The 20,265-nt window shown below is 48.4% G+C and overlaps 1 protein-coding gene across 2 annotated transcripts; it reads right to left on the reverse strand.

Annotated features, from left to right (window-relative positions):
• Window positions 1–5,239: 5,239 nt before the first annotated feature.
• On the reverse strand, window positions 5,240–16,357 carry CCKBR (cholecystokinin B receptor). Of its 2 annotated transcripts, XM_046014146.1 has the most exons (5): window positions 16,118–16,357; window positions 7,454–7,705; window positions 7,056–7,308; window positions 6,598–6,770; window positions 5,240–6,391 (listed from the first exon to the last, which is right to left on the reverse strand). In XM_046014146.1, exons 1-5 carry the CDS (start codon window positions 16,266–16,268, stop codon window positions 5,853–5,855), a joined length of 1,368 nt encoding a protein of 455 aa, XP_045870102.1. In that variant the 5' UTR covers window positions 16,269–16,357; the 3' UTR covers window positions 5,240–5,852. The 2 variants fall into 2 exon arrangements, with proteins under 2 accessions (XP_045870102.1, XP_045870104.1); XM_046014148.1 differs by lacking the exon at window positions 7,454–7,705.
• Between the last annotated feature and the right edge of the window lie 3,908 nt (window positions 16,358–20,265).

The raw sequence follows: 20,265 nt of genomic DNA on the forward strand, positions 1-20,265 counted from the left end.
TCAAGAGAGACATTCTACTCATTAGATTACCAGTTTATTATAAAACAATATAACTTGGGAACAGCCAGATGAAAGAGATGCATAGGGAAAGGTCTGGGCAAAGAGCACAGAACTTCCATGTCCTCTCCAAGTCTTTCATGCCACCCTCCCCAATCTCCATGTGTTCACCAACCTGGAAGCTGTCCAAAGCTTGTCCTTTGATTTTTACGGAAACCTCATTATGTAGGCATAATTGATTAATCCTTTGACCATTGGTGCTGGAACTGAATTTCCAGCCTACCTCCCCTCCTTGAAGGTCAGAGAGTAGGGCTGAAAATTCTAAGCCCAATCACCTGATTGGTTCTTTTGGCAATCAGTCCAATCTTTTTTTCCCCCATGTTTTAACTTCTAGTTAGTTAACATACATGGTAAAATTGGTATTAGGTGTAGAATTTAGTGATTCATCACTTAAATATTCATCACTTACATATACCCAGTGCTCAGCACAAGTGCCCTCCATAATGCTCCTCCCCCATTTAGCCCATCCCCCACCCACCTCCCTCCATCGGTTTTGTTTGTTTTCTAGTTAAGAGCCTCCTGTGGTTTGCTTCCCTCTCTCTCTCTCTTTTTTCTCCTTCCCCTATGTTCATCTGTTTTGTTTCTTAAATTCCACATATGAATGAGATCATATGGTTTGTCTTTATCTGACTGATTTATTTCACTTAGCATAATACCCTCTAGTTCTAGCTACATCATTATAAATGGCAAGATTTTATTCTTTTTGGTGGCTGAGTAATATTCTGTTACAGATATATACATACACATATATATACATATGTATATATACACATAAGTATATATACGTGTATATGTGTGTGTGTGTGTATATATATATACAGTGTGTGTGTGTGTGTGTGTGTATACCACTTCTTTTTTTTTTTAATATTTTATTTCTTTAGTAGGCAGAGAGGCAGGCAGAGAGAGAGGGAGAAACAGGCTCCCCACTGAACAGAGAGCCCGATGCGGGGCTCGATCCCAGGCCCCTGAGATCATGACCTGAGCCGAAGGCAGAGGCTTAAACCACTGAGCCACCCAGGCGCCCCTGTATACCACTTCTTTATCCATTCATCAGTTGATGGACATTTGGGTTTTTTCCATAATTTAGCTATTGTTGATAATACTGCTATAAACATCAGGGTGCATGTGCCCCTTCAAATCCGAATTTTGTATCCTTTGGATAAATACCTAGTAATGCATTGCTGGATCATAGGGTAGCTCTATTTTTAACTTTTTGAGGAACCTCCATACTGTTTTCTAGAGTGGCTGTGCCAGCTTGCATTCCCACCAACAGCATAAGAGGATTCCCCTTTCTCCGTATCCTTACCAACATCTGTTGTTTTCTGTCTTGTTAATTTTAGCCATTCTGACAGGTGTGAGGTGTTATCTCATGGTGGTTTTGATTTATATTTCCCTGATGACGAGTGCTATTGAAGTTATTTTCATGTGTCTGTTGGTCATCTGTATGTTTCCTTTGGAAAAATGTCTTTATGTGTTTTGCCCTTTTCTTTATTTTAAATTTTAAAAAATTTTTTAGATTAATATATAATGTGTTTTTTTCCAGGGGTACAGGTCTGCGATTCATCAATCTTACATAATTCACAGCACTCACCATAGCACATACCCCAGTGTTCATCACCTAGCCACCCCATCCCTCCCCCTGCCCTCCCCTCCAGCAATCCTCAGTTTGTTCCCTGAGATTGAGAGTCTCTTATGGTTTGTCTCCCTCTCTGGTTTCATATTGTTTCATTTTTCCCTCCCTTCCCCTATGATCCTTTGTCTTGTTTCTCAAATTCCTCATATCAGTGAGATCCTATGATATTTCTCTTTCTCTGATTGACGTATTTCACTTAACATAATAGCCTCTAGTTCCATCCATGTCGTTGCAAATGGAATGATTTTGTGGACTTTATGGCTGCATAATATTCTATTGTACATATGTACCATATCTTCTTTATCCATTCATCTGTTGATGGAAGTCACGGCTCTTTCCACATAGTTTGGTTATTGTGGACATTGCCGCTACAAACATTGGGGTGCACGCACGTACCCTCATGGATCTCTATATTTGTATCTTTAGGGTAAATACCCAGCAGTGCAATTGCTGGGTCATAGGGTAGCTCTATTTTCAACTTTTTGAGGAACCTCCATACTGTTTTCCAGAGTGGCTGCACCAGCTTGCATTCCCGTCAGCAGTGTAGGAGCATGCCTCTTTCTCTGCCTCCTTGCCAACACCTGTTGTTTCCTGACTTCTTAATTTTAGCCATTCTAACCAGTGTGAGGTGGTAACTCATTGTGGTTTTGATTTGTATTTCCTTGATGCCTAGTGATGCTGAGCATTTTTTCATGTGTCTGTTGGCCATTTAGATGTCTTCTCTGCAGAAATGTCTGTTCATGTCCTCTGCCCATTTCTTGATTGGATTATTTGTTCTTTGGGTGTTGAGTTTGATAAGTTCTTTATAGATTTTGGATACTATGTTCTGCCCATTTCTTAACTGGATTATTTATTTTTGGGGTGTTGAGTTTGGTAAGTTCTTTATAGATTTTGGAGACTAACGCTGTATCAGATATGTCACTGCAACCAGACCATTCTTTTTTTTTTAATTTTTATTTATTTATTCGACAGAGATCACAAGTAGGCAAAGAGGGAGGCAGAGAGAGAGGGGGAAGCAGGCTCCCTGCTGAGCAGAGAGCCTGATGCAGGACTTGATCCCAGGACCCTGAGATCATGACCTGAGCTGAACGCAGAGGCTTAACCCACTGAGCCACCCAGGTGCATCCAACCAGCCCATTCTTAAAGTGACCTAGGGCCTTTGGGAAATTCAGCACATTAACTTGTCAACACTTTTTGGCTCTCATCACTTAGGAAATTCCGTGGGTTTTAGGAGCTCTGTGCCAGGAAAGGGGATGAAGACTGAATGTATATTTCTTACTGTAAGTCACATATCACAGAAGTTAATGTAATAATCCCTGGTTAACAGCTGAGACTGAGCCACTGAGAGAACTTGCACAAAATCACCCAACTTTTAAAAGACAGGTCAGGCCTATTGGAACCCAGGTCTTTGAGGCTTCAAAGACAGCACAGCATGGCTGGGAAGAGCAAAGGTTTTGGAGATAGACACCTGAGCTCAGTGTTGCCCACATTCCAAGTGCAGGACCTCATGTCACTCCACTAAGCTTTCTCGGCTTCACCCTCCTCTTCTAAGAGAAATATTCTATAGGAGAGGTCTGAGAGTGAAGTGAATTGGTATATGTAAGATGCCTGTCACATGGCCCCGAGAAGCGCTAGATTTCCCACCCTCCCCTCTGTCACCCTGCCTTCCAGCCCAGGCTCTGTCATCTTCCCACCATATCACGCTGTTCCCAGCCCAGTATCGGAAACCAGGCAGGAACACAAATGAATGACTGGAGAGAGAAAGCAGTAAGTACTATAGGAACAGATAAGCTCTGTGAGGATGACCAAAAAGGACTTTGTAGAGACAGAGATATTAAATTGATCTGAAATGTTTGACAGATTTCAAGAGATAGAAAATGGAAGGGAAGTCCCTGAGATTCCACATCAGGTCACCAGACAGGGCCTGGGGTAGGGGGTGGAGGTGATGGATGTGTAAGTATCCTGTAGACCAAAGGGCCACACTGTGTGTGAAATCATGTTATTCAGGCCATGCTTTTGTGCTAGGTTCTAGGCTAGCCCTGGGCCACAGGACTTCAGCTCACACTCCAAGCTGAGGCTGGACTCGGAGCCCTACCCCATGGAGCTTCCCACTGCCATCTGGTGGTCATCAGGAGCCCAGGCCCCAGCTGGAGGGGCTGACAGGAGAGCAGCATCATCAAGGCAATCTCCTTGAGAGTGCTGCAAAGCCTGTGAGCAACCCTATTTCCACCCTCTGGAAAAGTTGGCATGAGAGAGAAAGGCCCAATATCTTGCCTTCAGCAAGTCAGACCAGCTGGGATTCTATTTTTAACCAGCACTGTTGTCGTTGACAGCTTGGAACGCTTTCTCCCTCCTTTTCTTCCTGCATCCTGCCTCTTACAGCCCAGGGCTGTAGAAAGGATGGATGGGAGCAGCCTCAGCACTGGTAAACAGAAGACCACTCTCCTTTCTCACTGTCCTTCACTCCACCCGGCCTTTGTCCAGCCTAGTTAGTGGGAGGAGTTAGAGGTGGTACTGTCTGTGAGGTCAGTGAGCCTTGAATCTCAGGGCTCCTCACTGCACAGGCACCTTCCACGGCTCTGGTCAGTGTCCTAGCATTTTCTATTCTTTTTCATTTAAAAAAAAAAAAAAGACACCCAGTTTTATAAGCGCCAGGCCTCACAAAACTTAGGTCTACCTCCTGATGGTTTCTTTCCCATCTCCAGCTCAGTGTCTACTTCAATACGATTTTTTCTGCCTTGTTCTAATTTATTGTATGATCTTGGACAGCTTTCTTTCCTGCTCTGAGTCTCAGTTTCCCCATCTGTTACAAGACGAAGTGTCAAGAAAGCCTCCCAACATATCGTATTTCTGATTATCATGTATGTTCTCCGGTGACGGCATCTATTCTTCCCTGTCATTGTGTGTGTGTGTGTGTGTGTGTGTGTGTAGGGATGATGTTGCTGTCTCTTGCCTCTTTCTGGGGCTGGATCAGTCTTACAATCAAAAGGGGGCCAGGCTCTGGGATTCCTCCTGTTTGGATCTAGTGTCCGCCTCCCCGCTTTGTTGCTGGCCAGTGAAGGTGCTTCCACAGGCAGAAGCTTAGCCAGATTCTGACGCAGAGAAGAGTGCATAAAAAATGTCCCACTCTTTTACCTCTGTACGCCTATCATGATCTGAACCCTGGTGTTGCAAACACACATTGAATAAACCGAGGCTTATTATACAGTGTTTCCTCATACCATGTCAATTAAATTTGAGTAAGTATCTATTAATGTAGTATCTTCGCAGTGGCACAGCTTCAGGAGAATATGCTAGGATATATATCATATATCATGGATATCCTACCGCAACCCCTATGCCCAGCTACTCTGTATGACACTGGCGTTTAGGTGAGTCCAGGATGACAGCCCAGAGAAAATACCCACATCCCCTTTGAGCCTCAGACCATGGGCTTCTTGGCAGGTGGTCATGCACAGGAGCGAGCAGCAGGAAGAGGGACCGGACAGGGAGGATTCTACAAAACCCTGTGCCCCTCATCTGCCCCCCAGAAAAAGTCCAGAAAGGAAGTTCAGGAGGAAGCCAAGTCATTTTTATTTCTCGAAGAGTTTGGGTAAGGGAAGAGGGGCAGGGCCATAGTATGGAACTGGAAAGGAATGAAGGGACTTTTCAGTGCAGAACAGCTTGTTGGGTCAGGGAGGTGTGAGATTAGGCTGGGTGGTATTTTCAGTGCTGAAATGGGGAAGGACACTGTGAGGTCAAACTGGGGGTGGCCTGGAGCATCTCAGGACTTGGTACCGAGCCAGGCTCCAGAGCCTTGAAGAATCAGTGCCATTCTGTGTGTATATGAGAGGCAGGCCAGCCTCCCTGCGTTTTCGCTAAGTACGGATAGTCCATTGCTAGGGATGCTGTGTGTGTGTATGTCTCAGGTCAGTGCCATGTTTGCCTGTGTGCCAGGCTCAGTCCCATATCAAGAGTGTGCCTAATTTCCTGTGTGGGAGTTTGGTTTGTGTCAGGTAAGTCAACTCTGTGTGTGTGTGTGTGTGTGTCTGTGTGTGCAGGCGCCCTGGGATTAGTCCATGCTTTTGGGTATCAGTGGGTGTGTGTCTCTTGTGTGTCTGGATGGGTCCCTACTTGTAGGAATGGGGGTGTCCCGCCTCAGCCTCCACTCCTCCTCTATGCCTCAGCCAGGCCCTAGTGTGCTGATGGTGGTGTAGCTCAGTCTGGACAGGGAAGCAATGGAAGGGGTGGGAGGGTCCTCATCGGGAAGAGGCCTTGGGCGAGCGCGTGGAGGCCTGGGGCAGCAGCGGCCACAAGTCTCAAGGCAGGCCTGGCGAAAGCGACGGTGCATGAAGCAGTAGACCAGGGGGTTGACACAGGCTGAGGCGTAGCTGAGCAAGTGGATGAAAGAGATGGGCGCCCCTGAAAGGGCGCGGTGTGCGCCAGAGCTGTCGAAGGCACGCCACGTGTTGGCGCTGTACAGTGGCAACCAACACAGGAAAAAAAGCACAACAATCACCAGCAACATCCGCACCACGCGCTTCTTAGCCAACAGCTTGGCCTGGTAGGGCCGGGGGCCGTATCCTGGCCCAGGAGTGGGCGCGGTCAGCGCGGACAGCTCCAGGGTCTGCCGGGAGCGCGGAAGCTGCACGTAGCAGCCGTCGCCGTCCTCGCCAGCCAGCCCATTCCCAGGCCGGCAACATCCAGTCGGGTGGGCTGGACCTGGGCACAGAGGATGGTGGTCAGAGCCTCGGGCTGAGTTCTCTCAACCTCCAGTCCCACCCCCACCCCCACCGGACCCCTAGTTCCAGCCTCTTTGCCTAGGCCGGCTCTTTTCTGCTCCATCCCATCTAGGCCCCGCCGCTGCTTCCCAAGGCCAGGGGCGGGGTGGGGGTGGGGGTAGGGGTAGGTGGCTGGATTTCACGCACCGGGTCCCGTCCCATTCCGCAGCCCTTCTTGGCTTCGGACTCGGCTCTGGCTCTCGTTGTCACTGTCTTCATCAAAGCGAAGCCCTAAGTAGAGCTCGCGGGAGATGAGCCCGTAGGCCACAGCCATAACCACACCTGGGACGAAGAACAGAAGCAGGAGCAGCAGTACCGACCTGGAGACAGAGCACATCACACAGGTATCTGTCCACCTGTAATCAGCGATGGAGGAAGAGCCAGGGATTCTTTCTAGGGCTGGTGAGCAGGTCCCTGGGGTAGAAGTAAGATTTGGGGGCGCTGCTGGGAAGGGCTAGAGAACTGGGGAGCGGCGCCAAATGGGAATCAGGGTGGTGGGAGCGGGAAGGTAATTGGAGTATTGGAGGAGGATTAGGGGACTGGTAGTAAGCAGCTGATGGAGATGGAGAAGGGAATTCCCAGGAACAGGTAATGAGCACCCTCACCAGGTTTGGCGGGCACGTGCATTGGGCCAGCGATGCACGCACTGCAGCACACGGGACGCTCCTGCTGGCTGCACCGCGGTGTACACTGGGTAGGGCACCATGAGCAGTCCAGAGAGCATCCATGTGGCTATAATCACACGAACTGCGTGGGAACGCGTTTGCCACACGCGTGCCTGCAGTGGTCGGCAGATGGCACTGTATCGCTCCAGGGCGATGGCCACGAGGCTCAGTGTAGACACACTCACAGACACCCCTAAACAAGGGAAGAGGAAGGGGTCACTTTGGAAACTTGTATCACACACTCAACCAGTGTGATTTTTCTCAGCCCCCACAGGGAAAGACCCTTATGTATGGCAAGGACTTTAGGAAAGGGAGGGGCAGGGGGTTGTCTCACCTACCCATGAGGTAGGAAACCGCCTTACAGATGACTGTGCCAAAGATGAACGTGCCCATGAGATTGGGCAGGAGGGTGAAGGGCATGCAAGCCACAGCCAGCAGGAGGTCGCTGACTGCCAGTGAGAGCAGGAAGGCGTTGGTGACAGTCCTCAGGCGGCGGCTCAGTCCCAAGACCACGATGATGAGCACATTTCCTCCAACACTCATCAGAAAGATCACTGCATAAAGGGTGACCCTAATGGCCAGCTCCAATTCTGGGTAGGAAAAGGGAGAAGTGGCGGTAGGGAGTCTGGCTCTCACTCTGCCAGACCCTCTAAGCCCACTTATTCCCCACCTGGGCTACGGAGCTAGATCCCTCTGCCTCCCAGGAACACCTTCTCCCACGCAGTGGGTGGTGAACTTGAATCCTCCAGGCTTCTAACCCCTTGAGGATTAGTGAAATTGGCTTGATTCCTCCTTGAGAAAGTTTGTCGCTTCTCAAGCTTTGCTCCAAAATCTCCCTTCTCTTTACAGTTCAATTTCTTGAAAGGATTATCTGGATCTCCTCATTCACCCCTTAGTCCATTACAGTCCAGTGCCCCATCTGTCTCCTCCATGACCATTTGGACATTTCTTCCCAAGATTATGAAGATCCAAAGGTCTCTTCTCAGCTTATTTTACTTGATCTCCCTGTAGCAATTGGCACTATTGACCACCCACTACCTTTTGAAACACAGGTCAGGTCATGTCCTTATTGTCTAAAAAACGAAACAAACAACACACAAAAAAAGTCAAACCCCTTCACCTGCTCTGTACTGTCTGCATTCCTCTGGCATGTCTTCCAGATCCTCTGAGAACTGTCCTCTTCCTCCACTAGTCTCCTCTTGCAAAGCACCCACTTAAGCCACCCGATGATTCAGTTTCTTGAAGGCTTCATGCACACTTATGACTTCCTCCCTCGCTAATGGATTTCTCAGCCTGGAATGTTCTTTCACCAGCCCCCATCACAAACTCATTTTCTGTATCTGGTAAATTCCTATTCGCTCTTGCCCTTCAAGACTCGGATGAATGGCCCCCTCTTCTGTGAGGCCTTTCTAGATGCCTCATTTGGAGTTAATCTTTCCTTCCTCTAACCCATGCGTGTTCCTTAGGTATCTATTAGAATGCTTTTTCTTTTCCGCCTTGTATTTTAATTATCTCCAAACATTCACTCTCACTCAACAAACATGTACAGAGGACTCCCTTATGCTAGGCACTAGGGACAAAGAGATGAAGATGACAAATTCCCTGCCATGTACGAGCCCATGATCTAGACGGAAACTTGGCTATACAGACAGATTAAGTGCCACACTGTGTGATAAGGAGTGATGTTGAAGAGTATACAAAGTGCTGTGGGAGGGCGACACTAGTGTTGCTGGTCTAGACGGAGGGCTGACCCCATTCGTTTGTGTCATTGTCTATTGGGGGACGGATTCATCACAGCCAAGCAGACCCAAATGAAATTTAGTTGAATTAAACTGGACTCAGTCATTCAAACCCATGGCCTCAGCATGAGGGAGACCAGAGCTGGAAGGGAGAGAGGGCAGGGACAGAGCCTTTCAGGTGGTGGGGAAGGAAGGGCCCAGAGGGGTAGCCCCACTTTGTGCAACCCTGTACATTGACTCTTGCCATAGGCTCTGAATTAAACTGTTTTCATAACAATAACCAACTTACTCAGAAATGGTTTCAGGCATTCAGTGCACGCTGTTTACAAGAGATCCCTGAACAGAACCCAGCAGTGACATTACTTGCTCAGATCACACAGGTAAGTAAGATGCTGAATTGGAATGGCAGCTGAGTCTCCAGATCTCTAAAATGCTCTGCCTCCTACTAATTCCTCACCCCTCTATCATTCATAATGCTGCCTCCTCCCAATCAGATCTCAATCTCAGTGCCTCTTCCTGCCTCTCTGTACTCCAGTGTGGCACTGCTTACTGTATTACGTTTAACTCTCTATCTCCCTCACTGGACCTGAGCTTCTTGAGGACCAGGGCAGGGCCCATCTTGTTCTTCAGCCTACCCTTGACACTTAGAGTAATGTTTTCTGCATATGGGAGGTGTTCACACATGCTGGCTAATGGATTTTGAATGAAACTGTCACTATCCACACAAATGCACCTGCTTTGTCTTTCTCCATTCATGCTTCACCTCTGTGCCTCTAAAGCTCCAGCATGCCCTCTTCTCTCTGTTTCTGTTTCTCTGGAGACACATGTCACCCTCTCTGCAAGGAGGGCTTATGTGTAGCAAATCTGAAGGGTGTGTGCGTGTAAATGAACATTTATGAGGGAGAGCTCTGTCAGAGAGGTCCTTGGATCCAGAAAAAGAGCTGGCAGTCTATCCTGTACTTTTTGTGTCTCTTCTCAGTCCACTGTTCTTCCTCTAACCCATCCCTTTCCTTACTCTCTCTAGTTCTATCATCTTTCTCAGATCCTTCCCTGGATGTCTCTTTTCAAATAGCTCTTGCTTTTTTCTTTTTCTTTCTTCTTCTTCTTCTTTTTTTTTTTTAGAATTTGTTTATTTATTTGAGAGAGAGAGAGAGAAAGAAGAGGGGGCGAGACAGAAGGAGAGGGAGAGAGAGAATCCTTAAGGTGACTCCCCACTGAGCAGAGAGCCCAAAACCCTTGCTTCATCCCAGGACCCTGAGATCATGACCTCAGCTGACATCAAGAGCCAGGCATTTAAATGAATGGGCCACCCAGGTACTCCTTCAGCTCCTAATTCTTGAGTCAATAACCACACCTCAAGTACAGCACTCTAAAGTATAGAAAGCACCTTTCTCATTCATTCATCCAACTGATGTGTCCCATGTGTGTCCTTGAACTTGGTGGAGCAGAAAAATGAGACTATGGCCACCCTTATGAAGGTCCCAATTTGCGTGGGTCTCCAGAAAACTAGAGTCCCAGTAAAATTGCCCAGCACTTTGAGGTTTTGCTGGGCATTCCCAGCTATTACCTTCCAGCCATGGCTATCCCTCCAAGTCTTTGCTGTTGAACAGTTAGGAGAAGTGAAAAAGAAATCTTAGAACTAGGAGTCTGAGGAGGGGGAATGAGGGGTGAAAAGGTAGAGCACAGAATTTTTAGAGCAGTGAAACTATTCTGTACAATAGTATGGTAGCTAGATGTTATTACACATTTGTTAAAACCCATAGAATAGGGGCACAAGGGTGGCTCAGTGGGTAAAAGCCTCTGCCTTCGGCTCAGGTCATGATCCCAGGGTCCTGGGATTGAGTCCTGAATTGGGCTCTCTGATCAGTGGGGAACCTGCTTCCCCCTCTCTATCTGCCTGCCTCTCTGCCTACTTGTGATCTCTCTCTGTCAAATAAATAAATAAAATCTTTAAAAAAAACCCATAGAATATATAACAAAAAGAGTGAACCCTAATGTACACTGTGGAATTTAGTTTCCAATATATCAATATTAGGTTATCAAATATAACAAATGTATTGCCTTAATATAAATATTAAAAATAGGGGAAATTGTGTGTGTGTGTGTGTGTGTGAGAGAGAGAGAGAGAGAGAGAGAGAACTCCTTGTGCTTTCCATTCAGTTTTCCTGTAAACTTGAAACTACTGTAAAAATAGTCTATTAGTAGGATTCCTGGGTGGTTCATTCTGTTAAGCATCCAACTCTTGATTTTAGCTCAGGTCTTGATCTCAGCGTGGTGAGTTCAGGCCTTGTGTTGGGCTCCATGCTGGGCATGGAACCTACCTAAATACATAAATACATAAATAAATAAAAGTCTAGTAGTTTTCTCAAAAGTCACAAAAAAGCAATTGGAAGGAAGACTTGTGTGTGTTTTTCTGTCTGTATTTATGCATCCCTGTGCATTTGTGTGATGAAATAGGAGTGATCACAGTGCCTTCAACACCTGGCAACTTAAGATAGAGGTGGAAGAATGGGAGAGGCACCTTCCAGATATCATGTCTATTATCTAATATTATAGATATGACCTGTAGGCATCGTCCTGCTGAGCCAGAGAACTCAGAAGACCGTGACAGTTCATTTCTGCTTCTAGGGTCTAGGGAATCTGCATTTGTTCTGTCCAGATGATGGCAGAGAAGTATAAGCACAAAAATCCAGATAATGTGCTGTAAAACAAAAATCAGGAATTTATAAGAAATGACACTGAAGCTGCTGATGCCTCAAATCCTGCCTTCCACTGGTATGTTAGATCTGGTCACCCATGAACACAGACATCACGGTAATACCCATGTGTCTGTGGGAGCATGGATAGCATCCAACTGATTGTGGATAATAGCTGGGCATATGGGGTACTCACTGAGGGAGCAGAAATAATGTGGAAGGATGTGTAGTTAATATCAGAGTGAAAATTGGGTAACAGTTTAGTTTTTGAGATAATACCTGGGTGGGTGAGAGTAATACCTATTTTTGTGGACAAGGTGTGAGAAGGTAAGAGCCAGGTGTCTGTAGGTAATGCCTGATTGATGTAGGTTTAGATGATATCCAAGCAAGTGTCGTGACATTGGTTCCAATGTTAGTGTAGGTGCTGCTGTGGTGAGCAAGAGCAAGAGCAAAGCCAGTTGTCACATCCGAGTGCATGAGAGTAATATCTGTACACACGTTTGTGGATAACATCTCGTTTTGTAGGTAACAACTTCAGGAAACACGGATTACATCCAGAGGTCTGAACGTGAATGGGGGAGTATCCAAGTGATGATGGTAGCAGCTGAGTAAGCAGAAGTAATATCCAAGTATGTGTGGGCAATAATTAAGTGCGTATGGACGTGAGATGTTAACATGTTAAGATGTTAGCTGAGATACGAATCGGACTGAGTACAGTAACTGAGCGCCTGAGCGAACACAGGTAGCATTTGGGTCTTTGTGGATAATATCTGAATGTGTGAGAGTAATGTCTGTGATTTTTATGAGTAGTATCTGGAAAAGGTTTTTTAGGGGACCACGGGCAATATCTATGTGTGGATGATAAGACGAAAGCAAGCGTGTTTGGTGGATGAGTGACATCTAAATAACGTGGGCAATGTTCAAGTAACTGTGGGTGACATCTCTTTTTCAGTGGGCAGCACCCGAGTGAGCATTATCACTCAGGTCTGTGTGAGTAATAGGTAAAACTAATGTGGGTGGGGTGCCTGGGTGGCCTAGTCAGCTGAAGGTCTGCCTTCCACTCAGGTCATGGTGCCATGGTCCAGGGATCGAGTCCTGCACCGGGCTCCTTGCTCAGCTGGGAGTCTGCTTCTCTCTCCCTCTCTCCCTATGCCTATGTACTCTCTCTCTCTAATATATCTCAAAAAAAAAAAAAAAAAAGACTAATGTGGGTAAAATCTACATTTCTACTGGTAACACTGGATTGAGCCTGGCTAACAGGCATCTGTGGGGATAATATCTGAGTGAGAGGCTAATGGTCTTTGTGGGTAACTTCTGACTGCCTGGGCAACAGCCAGCTAACTCTGTGGATAACAACATCCAGATGAGCAGGGCCAATTCTTGCACCTGTGCTCTCAATCATTTCATTTTATGCTTTCTCAGGGTTCCCTGCTCTGTTGACTATCCCTGCTCTCTGCTGTACCTTCAGTCTTCCTCTCTCTTGGCCCATTCTGCATCAACATTTAAAAAAGACTCTTGCCTATGCGTGCATGCGCACACGCGCCCACCCCCCCCACCCCCACCCCCAAAGACAACTCCCACACCCCATACACCATTCCTCAACCCCATGCTATTTCTAGCACTATCCTATTTTTTCTTTGCCTCTCTCTCCCTATCAAACTTCTGGAAAGTTTTGTCTACACACGCTGGTTCACGTCTCAGAATCCCCTCCCCCATTGTCCCAAACTTCAACCTACTGTAGCCAGACCTTAACACCCATAGAGCCTCCTTGATAGGAGGTCCTTGTTACTGGATCTGAAGGATGCTGTTCTGTCCTTATTCGACTTATATCAGCAGCATTTGACGTCACTTATCCCATCTTGATTGATGTCTTTTCCTTGTCTTCTTGTTTCTCTGTTGGTTTCGTCGTGGACTCTCCTTCCTTCACTGGTTTTTAAATATCAGTCTTCTTCAGGATCCTGCCCTAGGACCTCTTTTCTTTTCATCCTGCACAGTCTTTGTATGACTTTATCTGTTCCCATGCCTTCCATTACCTCCTATATGCAAAGATCTTTCAGGTCTATATTTCCAGCTGGTACCTCTTCCCTAAGTTCCTGACCACCAGATTTGACAGCTCACTGGCCTATCCCACCTGGGTATATCACCAGCATTTAAACTCAGTGGATTCCAAATTGAATTTATAATCTTCTCCTTCATACCTGGTTTCTGTCCCTTTCTTCTCTTTCTCATGATAAAGCACCAACATCCATCCAATTGTCCAAGCCAGAAACCGAGATGTCATCCCTTGACCTCTTCCTCGCTCTCTGCTTCTAATGAATCACCACGTTCTGTTGTTTCCACTTCCAGAAGTGCCTCTCAAATCCACCCACTTCTCTCCATCCCCACTGCAAGCAAATACCTTAGTCTAAGCCCACATAGTCTTTCACCAGAGTAATATAAGAGCCTTCTAAACTGTCTCCCCAACCCCACCTTTCATGTCTTCTACTCCAATCCATCCTCTTTACTACAGAACTTATTCAGGCTGTACTACTGAGCCTTTCAGCAGTTGTCATTGCCCTCAGGATAAAAATCTACTCTCCTGGGGCACCTGGGTGGCTCCACGCCTTACAGGGTTAAGCGTCTGTGTTTGGCTCAGGTCATGATTTCAGGGTCCTGGGATCGAACCCCTGAGTCATGGGGCTCCCTGCTCAGTAGGGAGTCCGCTTCTCCCTCTCTGCCCCTCCACCCAGCTTGTGCTTGCTTTCTCAAATAAATAAATAAAATCTTAGAAAAAAATCCACACTCCTTAGCCAGTTCTGTAAAGCTCTTCGTAAACCCTCTAGGCTGGTCTTAATCCTGAGTGTTGCTTTTCCCTCTCTTATGGTGTGTGTTTCAGGCTCTCAGAAACTGACACACTGAAGGGAAGTACCACCGATTTAAACTTTGGGAGCTTAATCATACTGTTTCTCTGCTTCGAATGCTTTTGGCCATTCTGGCCCCTTCATGTATCTGGCTCTCCCTTGTCTTTTTTATTTTTATTCAGTTATTCCTCAGGAGGCCAACTTTGATTCCCACGGCTAAGCTAAGCTAGGCTAGGACTCCTTTTCTTTGTTCCCACAGCCTTCCTAAGGCACTATCCCACTTCGTGCTGCAATTCCCTGCTTGTCTGTCTCTCCCACTAAATTGTGAGCTCCATGAAATAGGAACTGTTCATTTTGGTACCTAGCACTAACTCTGGTTCAATAAATATTTGTTGAATGAAAGAATCTAAGTGAGAGTGTGTAACAACTAGTCTGAGAAAACATACAATATTTTGTGGGGGTAAATACTCAAGTATTTACTCAAATACTCATTTTCCTTTCTTGAACATGGAATAATTTCCTTATGCTCAGCACTGTTCCATCTCTTGGAATCCCCCTCCTTCCTTTTCTGCCTACTGAACTCCCTACTTCAAGACCCAGGTCCTGGGCTCCCTCGTCTAGGAAGTTCTTGGATTCCATCTCCTTTGGGTGCCCACAATTCAGACCCTCTCCTGGGACTTCTCATGCTGACTATTATTTTCCCACTGGTTTGTCTCCCCTTTGCACTTGACTATGGACAGATGAGGGTCTGGACTGGGTCTCTTTCATTCCTGTGTCCCCAGCAAATCTAGCCCAGCTACAACAGTAGGTGTCCAGAAGACATTTAAGGAAAGAAAAGGTGCAGGAAGAGAAAACATATATAGTGAGCTGGGTTATCAAGAAAATGCGGCTGTTGGCCTGTGGGAGGAAGGAAAGTCATTTTGGGGACTAAATGGAAGCAGTGGGGGCGGTGGGGGGAGATGGTGGCACAAGGGATAGAAGACAAAGGGCGAAGTCAGGCTCTAAGAGGAAGAAACCTCAGGAGAGGCAGGTTGGAGAAGGGGCTTGGAAGGGTCTTGAAAACAGAAAGAGAGAGGGGACAGTGCCTTGATTAGAATTCCTACCTTGGGAGGCAGGAGGATTTGAGGAGGAGTAAAATGGAGACATGCAGCTCTAGGGAGCAGCCCCCAGTGTCCAGCCTAACTCAGGTTTGAAGATCTCTTTTGGGAAGGCTGGGGTTTGGGGTGGGGGACACTGGAGATTATAACTCTAACTTCCGATGTAAGCCTTCCATAGTGCTCCTTCTCTCACCAGCCCTCTTCTTTTTTCCCAGTCTTGCCTTCTTTTCTTTCTTTCCTTCCCTATTGTGGCTCTGTGAACTGGGTTTAAAAGGAAGAGAGACCTGGAGGATAGGCAAGAAGAGGAGGTCCTTGCTTCCTGACTGTCTGTATCTAGAAGGAGACTCTGTGTTATGTGTTTGGGGGTGACCAGTAGCTCTGGGTGCGGCCCGGAGACCGAGGCGTGAAGGGGCTCTTATCAGGTGGTGTGAAGCTGTGATGGAGTTTTTATGAGCCTTGGGGTGGGGGTGGGGGTGGGGGAGAGGGCAGAAGTGTCGGGGGAGCTGTTTGGGGACTGAGAGGGAGTACTGTGAAGGGATGGTGTAGGCGTTTGAGGAGGCAATGGGGGCCACTATCAGTATGGGGTGCAGCAAGGAGGAGCTGGTGGAGGGGGTTTAGGGGGGCACCCACCTCGTGTCCCGGCTCCGCGGATGCGAGGGGGCTCGCAGCTGAGGTTGCCCGCACCGCTGCTGTTGAGGAGGGGCCCCCCCGGGCGGCACAGGGAAGCCCCCGGCCCGGTTCCGGACCCCTGCGCGCTCCGATTCAGCTTTAGCAGCTCCATGGCCCTGGCCCAGCCACCGCCTCCCTCCGCTCGGCCGGGAGGGCTCCCGCTGCGGCTCCACCTGCTCCCGCCGCGGTTCGGGCGGAGGCTTCCGCCCCGCCTCGTCCCCGCCCCCAACCTTGGCCCCTGCCCCGCCGCTCCTCCTCCGTTCGCCCCGCCTAGGCTCGCCTCCGTCCTAAGCTAGTCTGCCTCTGTCCCGCCAGGTGACTCTCCGCCCCCCTCCTACGCTCAGGACATCCACACTCCCCCCACCCACCGGGACTGTCCTTCAGGCTCGCCCCCTCCCTACTCTCTCCCGTCTTCTCCTAGAGATCTCCTTCCCGCCCACTCCCCTTCACCACCGTCCCGGTTCAGAGGAATTCTTGGGAGTGTGTGTGCGCGCCTGTGTGTGTGTACGCGCCTGTGTGCGTGTGTTGGCGAGGGTAGCGGTGGGGGTTACGGGTGGATGGAGGGGTAGCGGAGTGGGAGGTGGCGGGGTTGGGGGGAGGAGGGTGAGAGGGTTTGGGTGGGGCGCGGCTGCCGTGGGGTCTAGCATTTTTCCCTGGTGGGTCAGGGGACCTGTAGGTGGCCTTTTTAACAGAGTGGCATCAGCCGCGGGTTTCTGTACCATGCCGCAGTGGCTCCAGTGACCGCGACACTACCGCTACAGAGTTCCCTTATCTCCTCGCCAAGGGGCTGGAGTAGCCCCTCCATCTGCCCCCACACCCTCCACCTCCCACCTCAGGGCCCAACACCCAGGCTTCCAGCCAAAGCTTCCAAGGAACCCTCCAGAGCCGGCAAGGATGGCAGGGTGGCGGGCTGGTGGTGGCGGGCAGCATTTGTCCTCGGGGAGTCTTGGCGCGCAAAAGGGCTGCAGGGAGGAAGAGTCTGACTTGGGTGTGAGGGCAGCCTGGGTAGCAGAGAGAACTGCTTAGAATAAACGGAGGAGGGTTGGGCTGATGGTGGGGTTTGGTTCCAGCGTCTGCCCAGCGCTGGCACAAGAGGAAAGGAGGGGGCTGGCTCTCCTGTCTCCAGGCAGCGCCCACCCACACTGACACACTGACGCTCACTGTTTGCTCTTTGTGCAGGTGGAGCAGCCTGTGTGGGGCATCAGGTTCCCATGAGAGGGGACCAGAAGGGGACCAGATCACTGGAGTGCAGCTGGAGCAAAGCTTAAGGGGGCATGCAGTGGACCGAAGTGGTGGGTTCAGTTCCTGGGGCAGGATTTGCCTCCACTTACATTTCAGCCCTGCTGGCTATCCATTCTTCTCTATTCCAAGGAAACTCCAACATGACCTTAAAATTCAACTCTCTGGCCCCCAGCAGTATCTGCTGGAGGTGGGGACATCAGTCAAAGAGCAGCTCAGACTGTGAATGAGGTCTGAGTTTATGGGGAATTCAGAGACCCCTATCCAGTTTGTCTTTGGGAAAGGACCTGTTCCAGCAAGAACTGAGTTTATAGGGGCTGGGGCACTGAAGGAGGATTTAAGCCTGAGGTGGGTGGGGATGTTGTCACCTGCCCCCCCCCCCCCCCCCCGCCCCGCTAGCACTGCCTGCCTTCCCCATCAGAGTGCCCTGGACCAGAAGAGCCTGATTTGCTGTTTGTTCAGCTCCAGCACAGGTGGCATCTCAGATAACCTGCTGGACTTTTCCCACATTGGATGACGGTAGGGTTGGGGGGCAGGGAAGCAAAGGAAATGTCGGAGAGAGAGAGAGAAGTGGAAATAGGAGTAGCCAGGCATGCACTTATTCAGCAAAGTATGTGCCAGCGGTAGGGCTGTGTATTAGTTGTCTGATACATCCCATGTCCTAGTAGCTCCCACTCTCGTGGGGGAAAGTGACAGATAAGCCAATGATTATGTGCATCTGCGATGATACACAAGTCAGAAATTTAGAAATCAGCCTGGCTGCCTTACTCCTTTAGGCACCTTCGCCTGGAACAGAGGCTGTGACAAAAGCCCAGACTCCTATCCAAGTACAAGGGATTTATTCTGCAGCTGCCGAGCAGCTTTGGGAAGTCAGTCCTCAACTGCCCAGCCCCTTGGGGAGTCGGCTGAGCTGAGGAATGACTCCTCAGGCAAGGTCCTGTTCCCTTCCTGAGGCATCCTGCATCCAGCGACCAGCTCAGCACAGATGCTCAGCCTCCTCACTCCAACAGAGGACAGCTCTGAAAGACGTGCACAGCCCCTCACAGGATTGACCAAGGCCTTTGTGGGGACGCAATCACTGGCCCGCTTCTCCCTTCACCCCGTCCTTCTTTCATCCTTGCTCTTGCACAGGTGTTGACGCCAGGAGAACTCCTTAGTAAACATCCTCCCCAGTAATCTCTGTCTCAGACTCTGCTTCCTGGGGAACAGAACTGCCTCCCTCCCATAGTCAATCCATCATGAAGCCTGTTGATTTTAGCCACTGAGTGTTCCTCGAATCGGTATGCTTACATCTGTGTCGACATTTCCCACTGTTTCTTGCACTGCTCTCCTAGCTTCTTGTGGTCCACCACCTTTTACTGATGGCCCTTACATCCATCTTCCACCTTCAGGTCAGAGTGATATGTGCAGAACACAAACCTCATTGTGCCACTCTTCAGACCTTTGCTTTGGGGATAGAAAAACATTTTCACAGAGTCTCTGAAGTCTATGTGGTCTGGCTCATACTGATCTCTCTAACCATCTTCTTTCAAGTCCCCATGCTTCTTGTTCTCTTCCCTGTAGACACACTGGCCTTTCTTTAGTCCATTTTTATTGTTGTTGTTGGAGGATATATTCTGCCAGTTACATGGCTTTGCACATGGTCTGTGGAAACTTTCCTTCCTTATCTAATTAACTCCTGCTCATCCTTCTCATCTCAGTTCAAGGTATCAGCATTTCTCAGGGACATTTTTCCTGGCTTCCCCTCCTGTGTAGCAGGCGGAATTATGAAATGGCACCAAAGGATTCTCAGTCTTGCACAGTTTCCTTTCCCAGAGTGTGGGTAGAACCTGTAAATATGATGAGATGCTACCTTCATGATCCTGTTATATGACAAAAGGAATATTGCCTATGTAATTAATGTTACTAATCAGTTGACCTCAAGAAAGATTATTCAACGAGTCCTAACGGAGTCACAAGAATTTACTCTGCTTGGCCGCAGAAAAGGAAATCAGAGAGATTTGAAGAAAGATTTGGCACACTGTTGCTGGCTTGAAGAGGGTGGGGGCCATGTGGTAAGGAATGCAAGGGGCTGTGGCTGGTTTGAGGAAGGAGCAGGGTGCAGAATGGGTACCTGAGAGTGGGCTGTAGCTGAGAGCAGCTTCTGGCTGACAGCCAGCCAGAAAACAGCAACTTTAGTCTTCTGCCCACATGGAACTAGATTCTACTAATGACAAGAATGAGCTTGGAAGTGGGTATTTCCCTCCTGGAGAACCCAGAACAGAATTTCATCTGGCTGACACCTTGACCTCTGCCTGGTGACACCCTGAGCAGAGGACCCAGTCATACTGTACCAGACTTCTGGCCCACATGCCCACGACCTACTAAGCGGATATTGTTGTAAGCTTCCAAATTCATGGTAATTTGTTGTAGTAGCAATAGAAAACGAACACACCTCTCAGTCACAGGAAGTAGCAAATACAGACCCCTGCAAGCCACACGAGGAAGTAGAAGTGCTGGAAATTGGTTAAGATTTAGAAAGATTTGGAGTAACTGCTATGGCAGCTGGTGTGGAGAGCAGCTGGAGCATCTTGAGGCATTGGGAGTCCATGACATAACTCAGGTGACTTTAACTGAGGCTTGAGTTAAAGTCCTGGAGGCAGTGGGGAAGATGGATCCTGGAGCTATTTAGGAGGTAGACAGAATTTAGAGGTTGCTTGCATGTGGAGGGTGAGGGAGAAGGATGAGATTAAGATGAATAAGGCTTTTGGTACTTGGATAGAAACTATTTGGTGAACACCTACTCTGTTCAAAGCACATTACTTTTAATCCTCACCAAGAACTATACATTTCAGTCCAGTATGACTGTTCACTATTTTATCTGAAAAAAC

Source organism: Meles meles, chromosome 8 (assembly GCF_922984935.1).
Source record: "Meles meles chromosome 8, mMelMel3.1 paternal haplotype, whole genome shotgun sequence".
NCBI classification, from domain to species: Eukaryota; Metazoa; Chordata; class Mammalia; order Carnivora; family Mustelidae; genus Meles; species Meles meles.

Excerpts from the sequence above, each read along its gene's own strand:
- CCKBR (XM_046014146.1), bottom strand. The coding sequence starts at position 16,268 with ATGGAGCTGCTAAAGCTGAATCGGAGCGCGCAGGGGTCCGGAACCGGG. Across the intron at positions 7,706-16,117 it reads CCGCGGAGCCGGGACACGAG|AATTGGAGCTGGCCATTAGG; the intron begins GTGGGTGCCCCC and ends TTTCCTACCCAG. Across the intron at positions 6,392-6,597 it reads GCGGAATGGGACGGGACCCG|GTCCAGCCCACCCGACTGGA; the intron begins GTGCGTGAAATC and ends CTCTGTGCCCAG.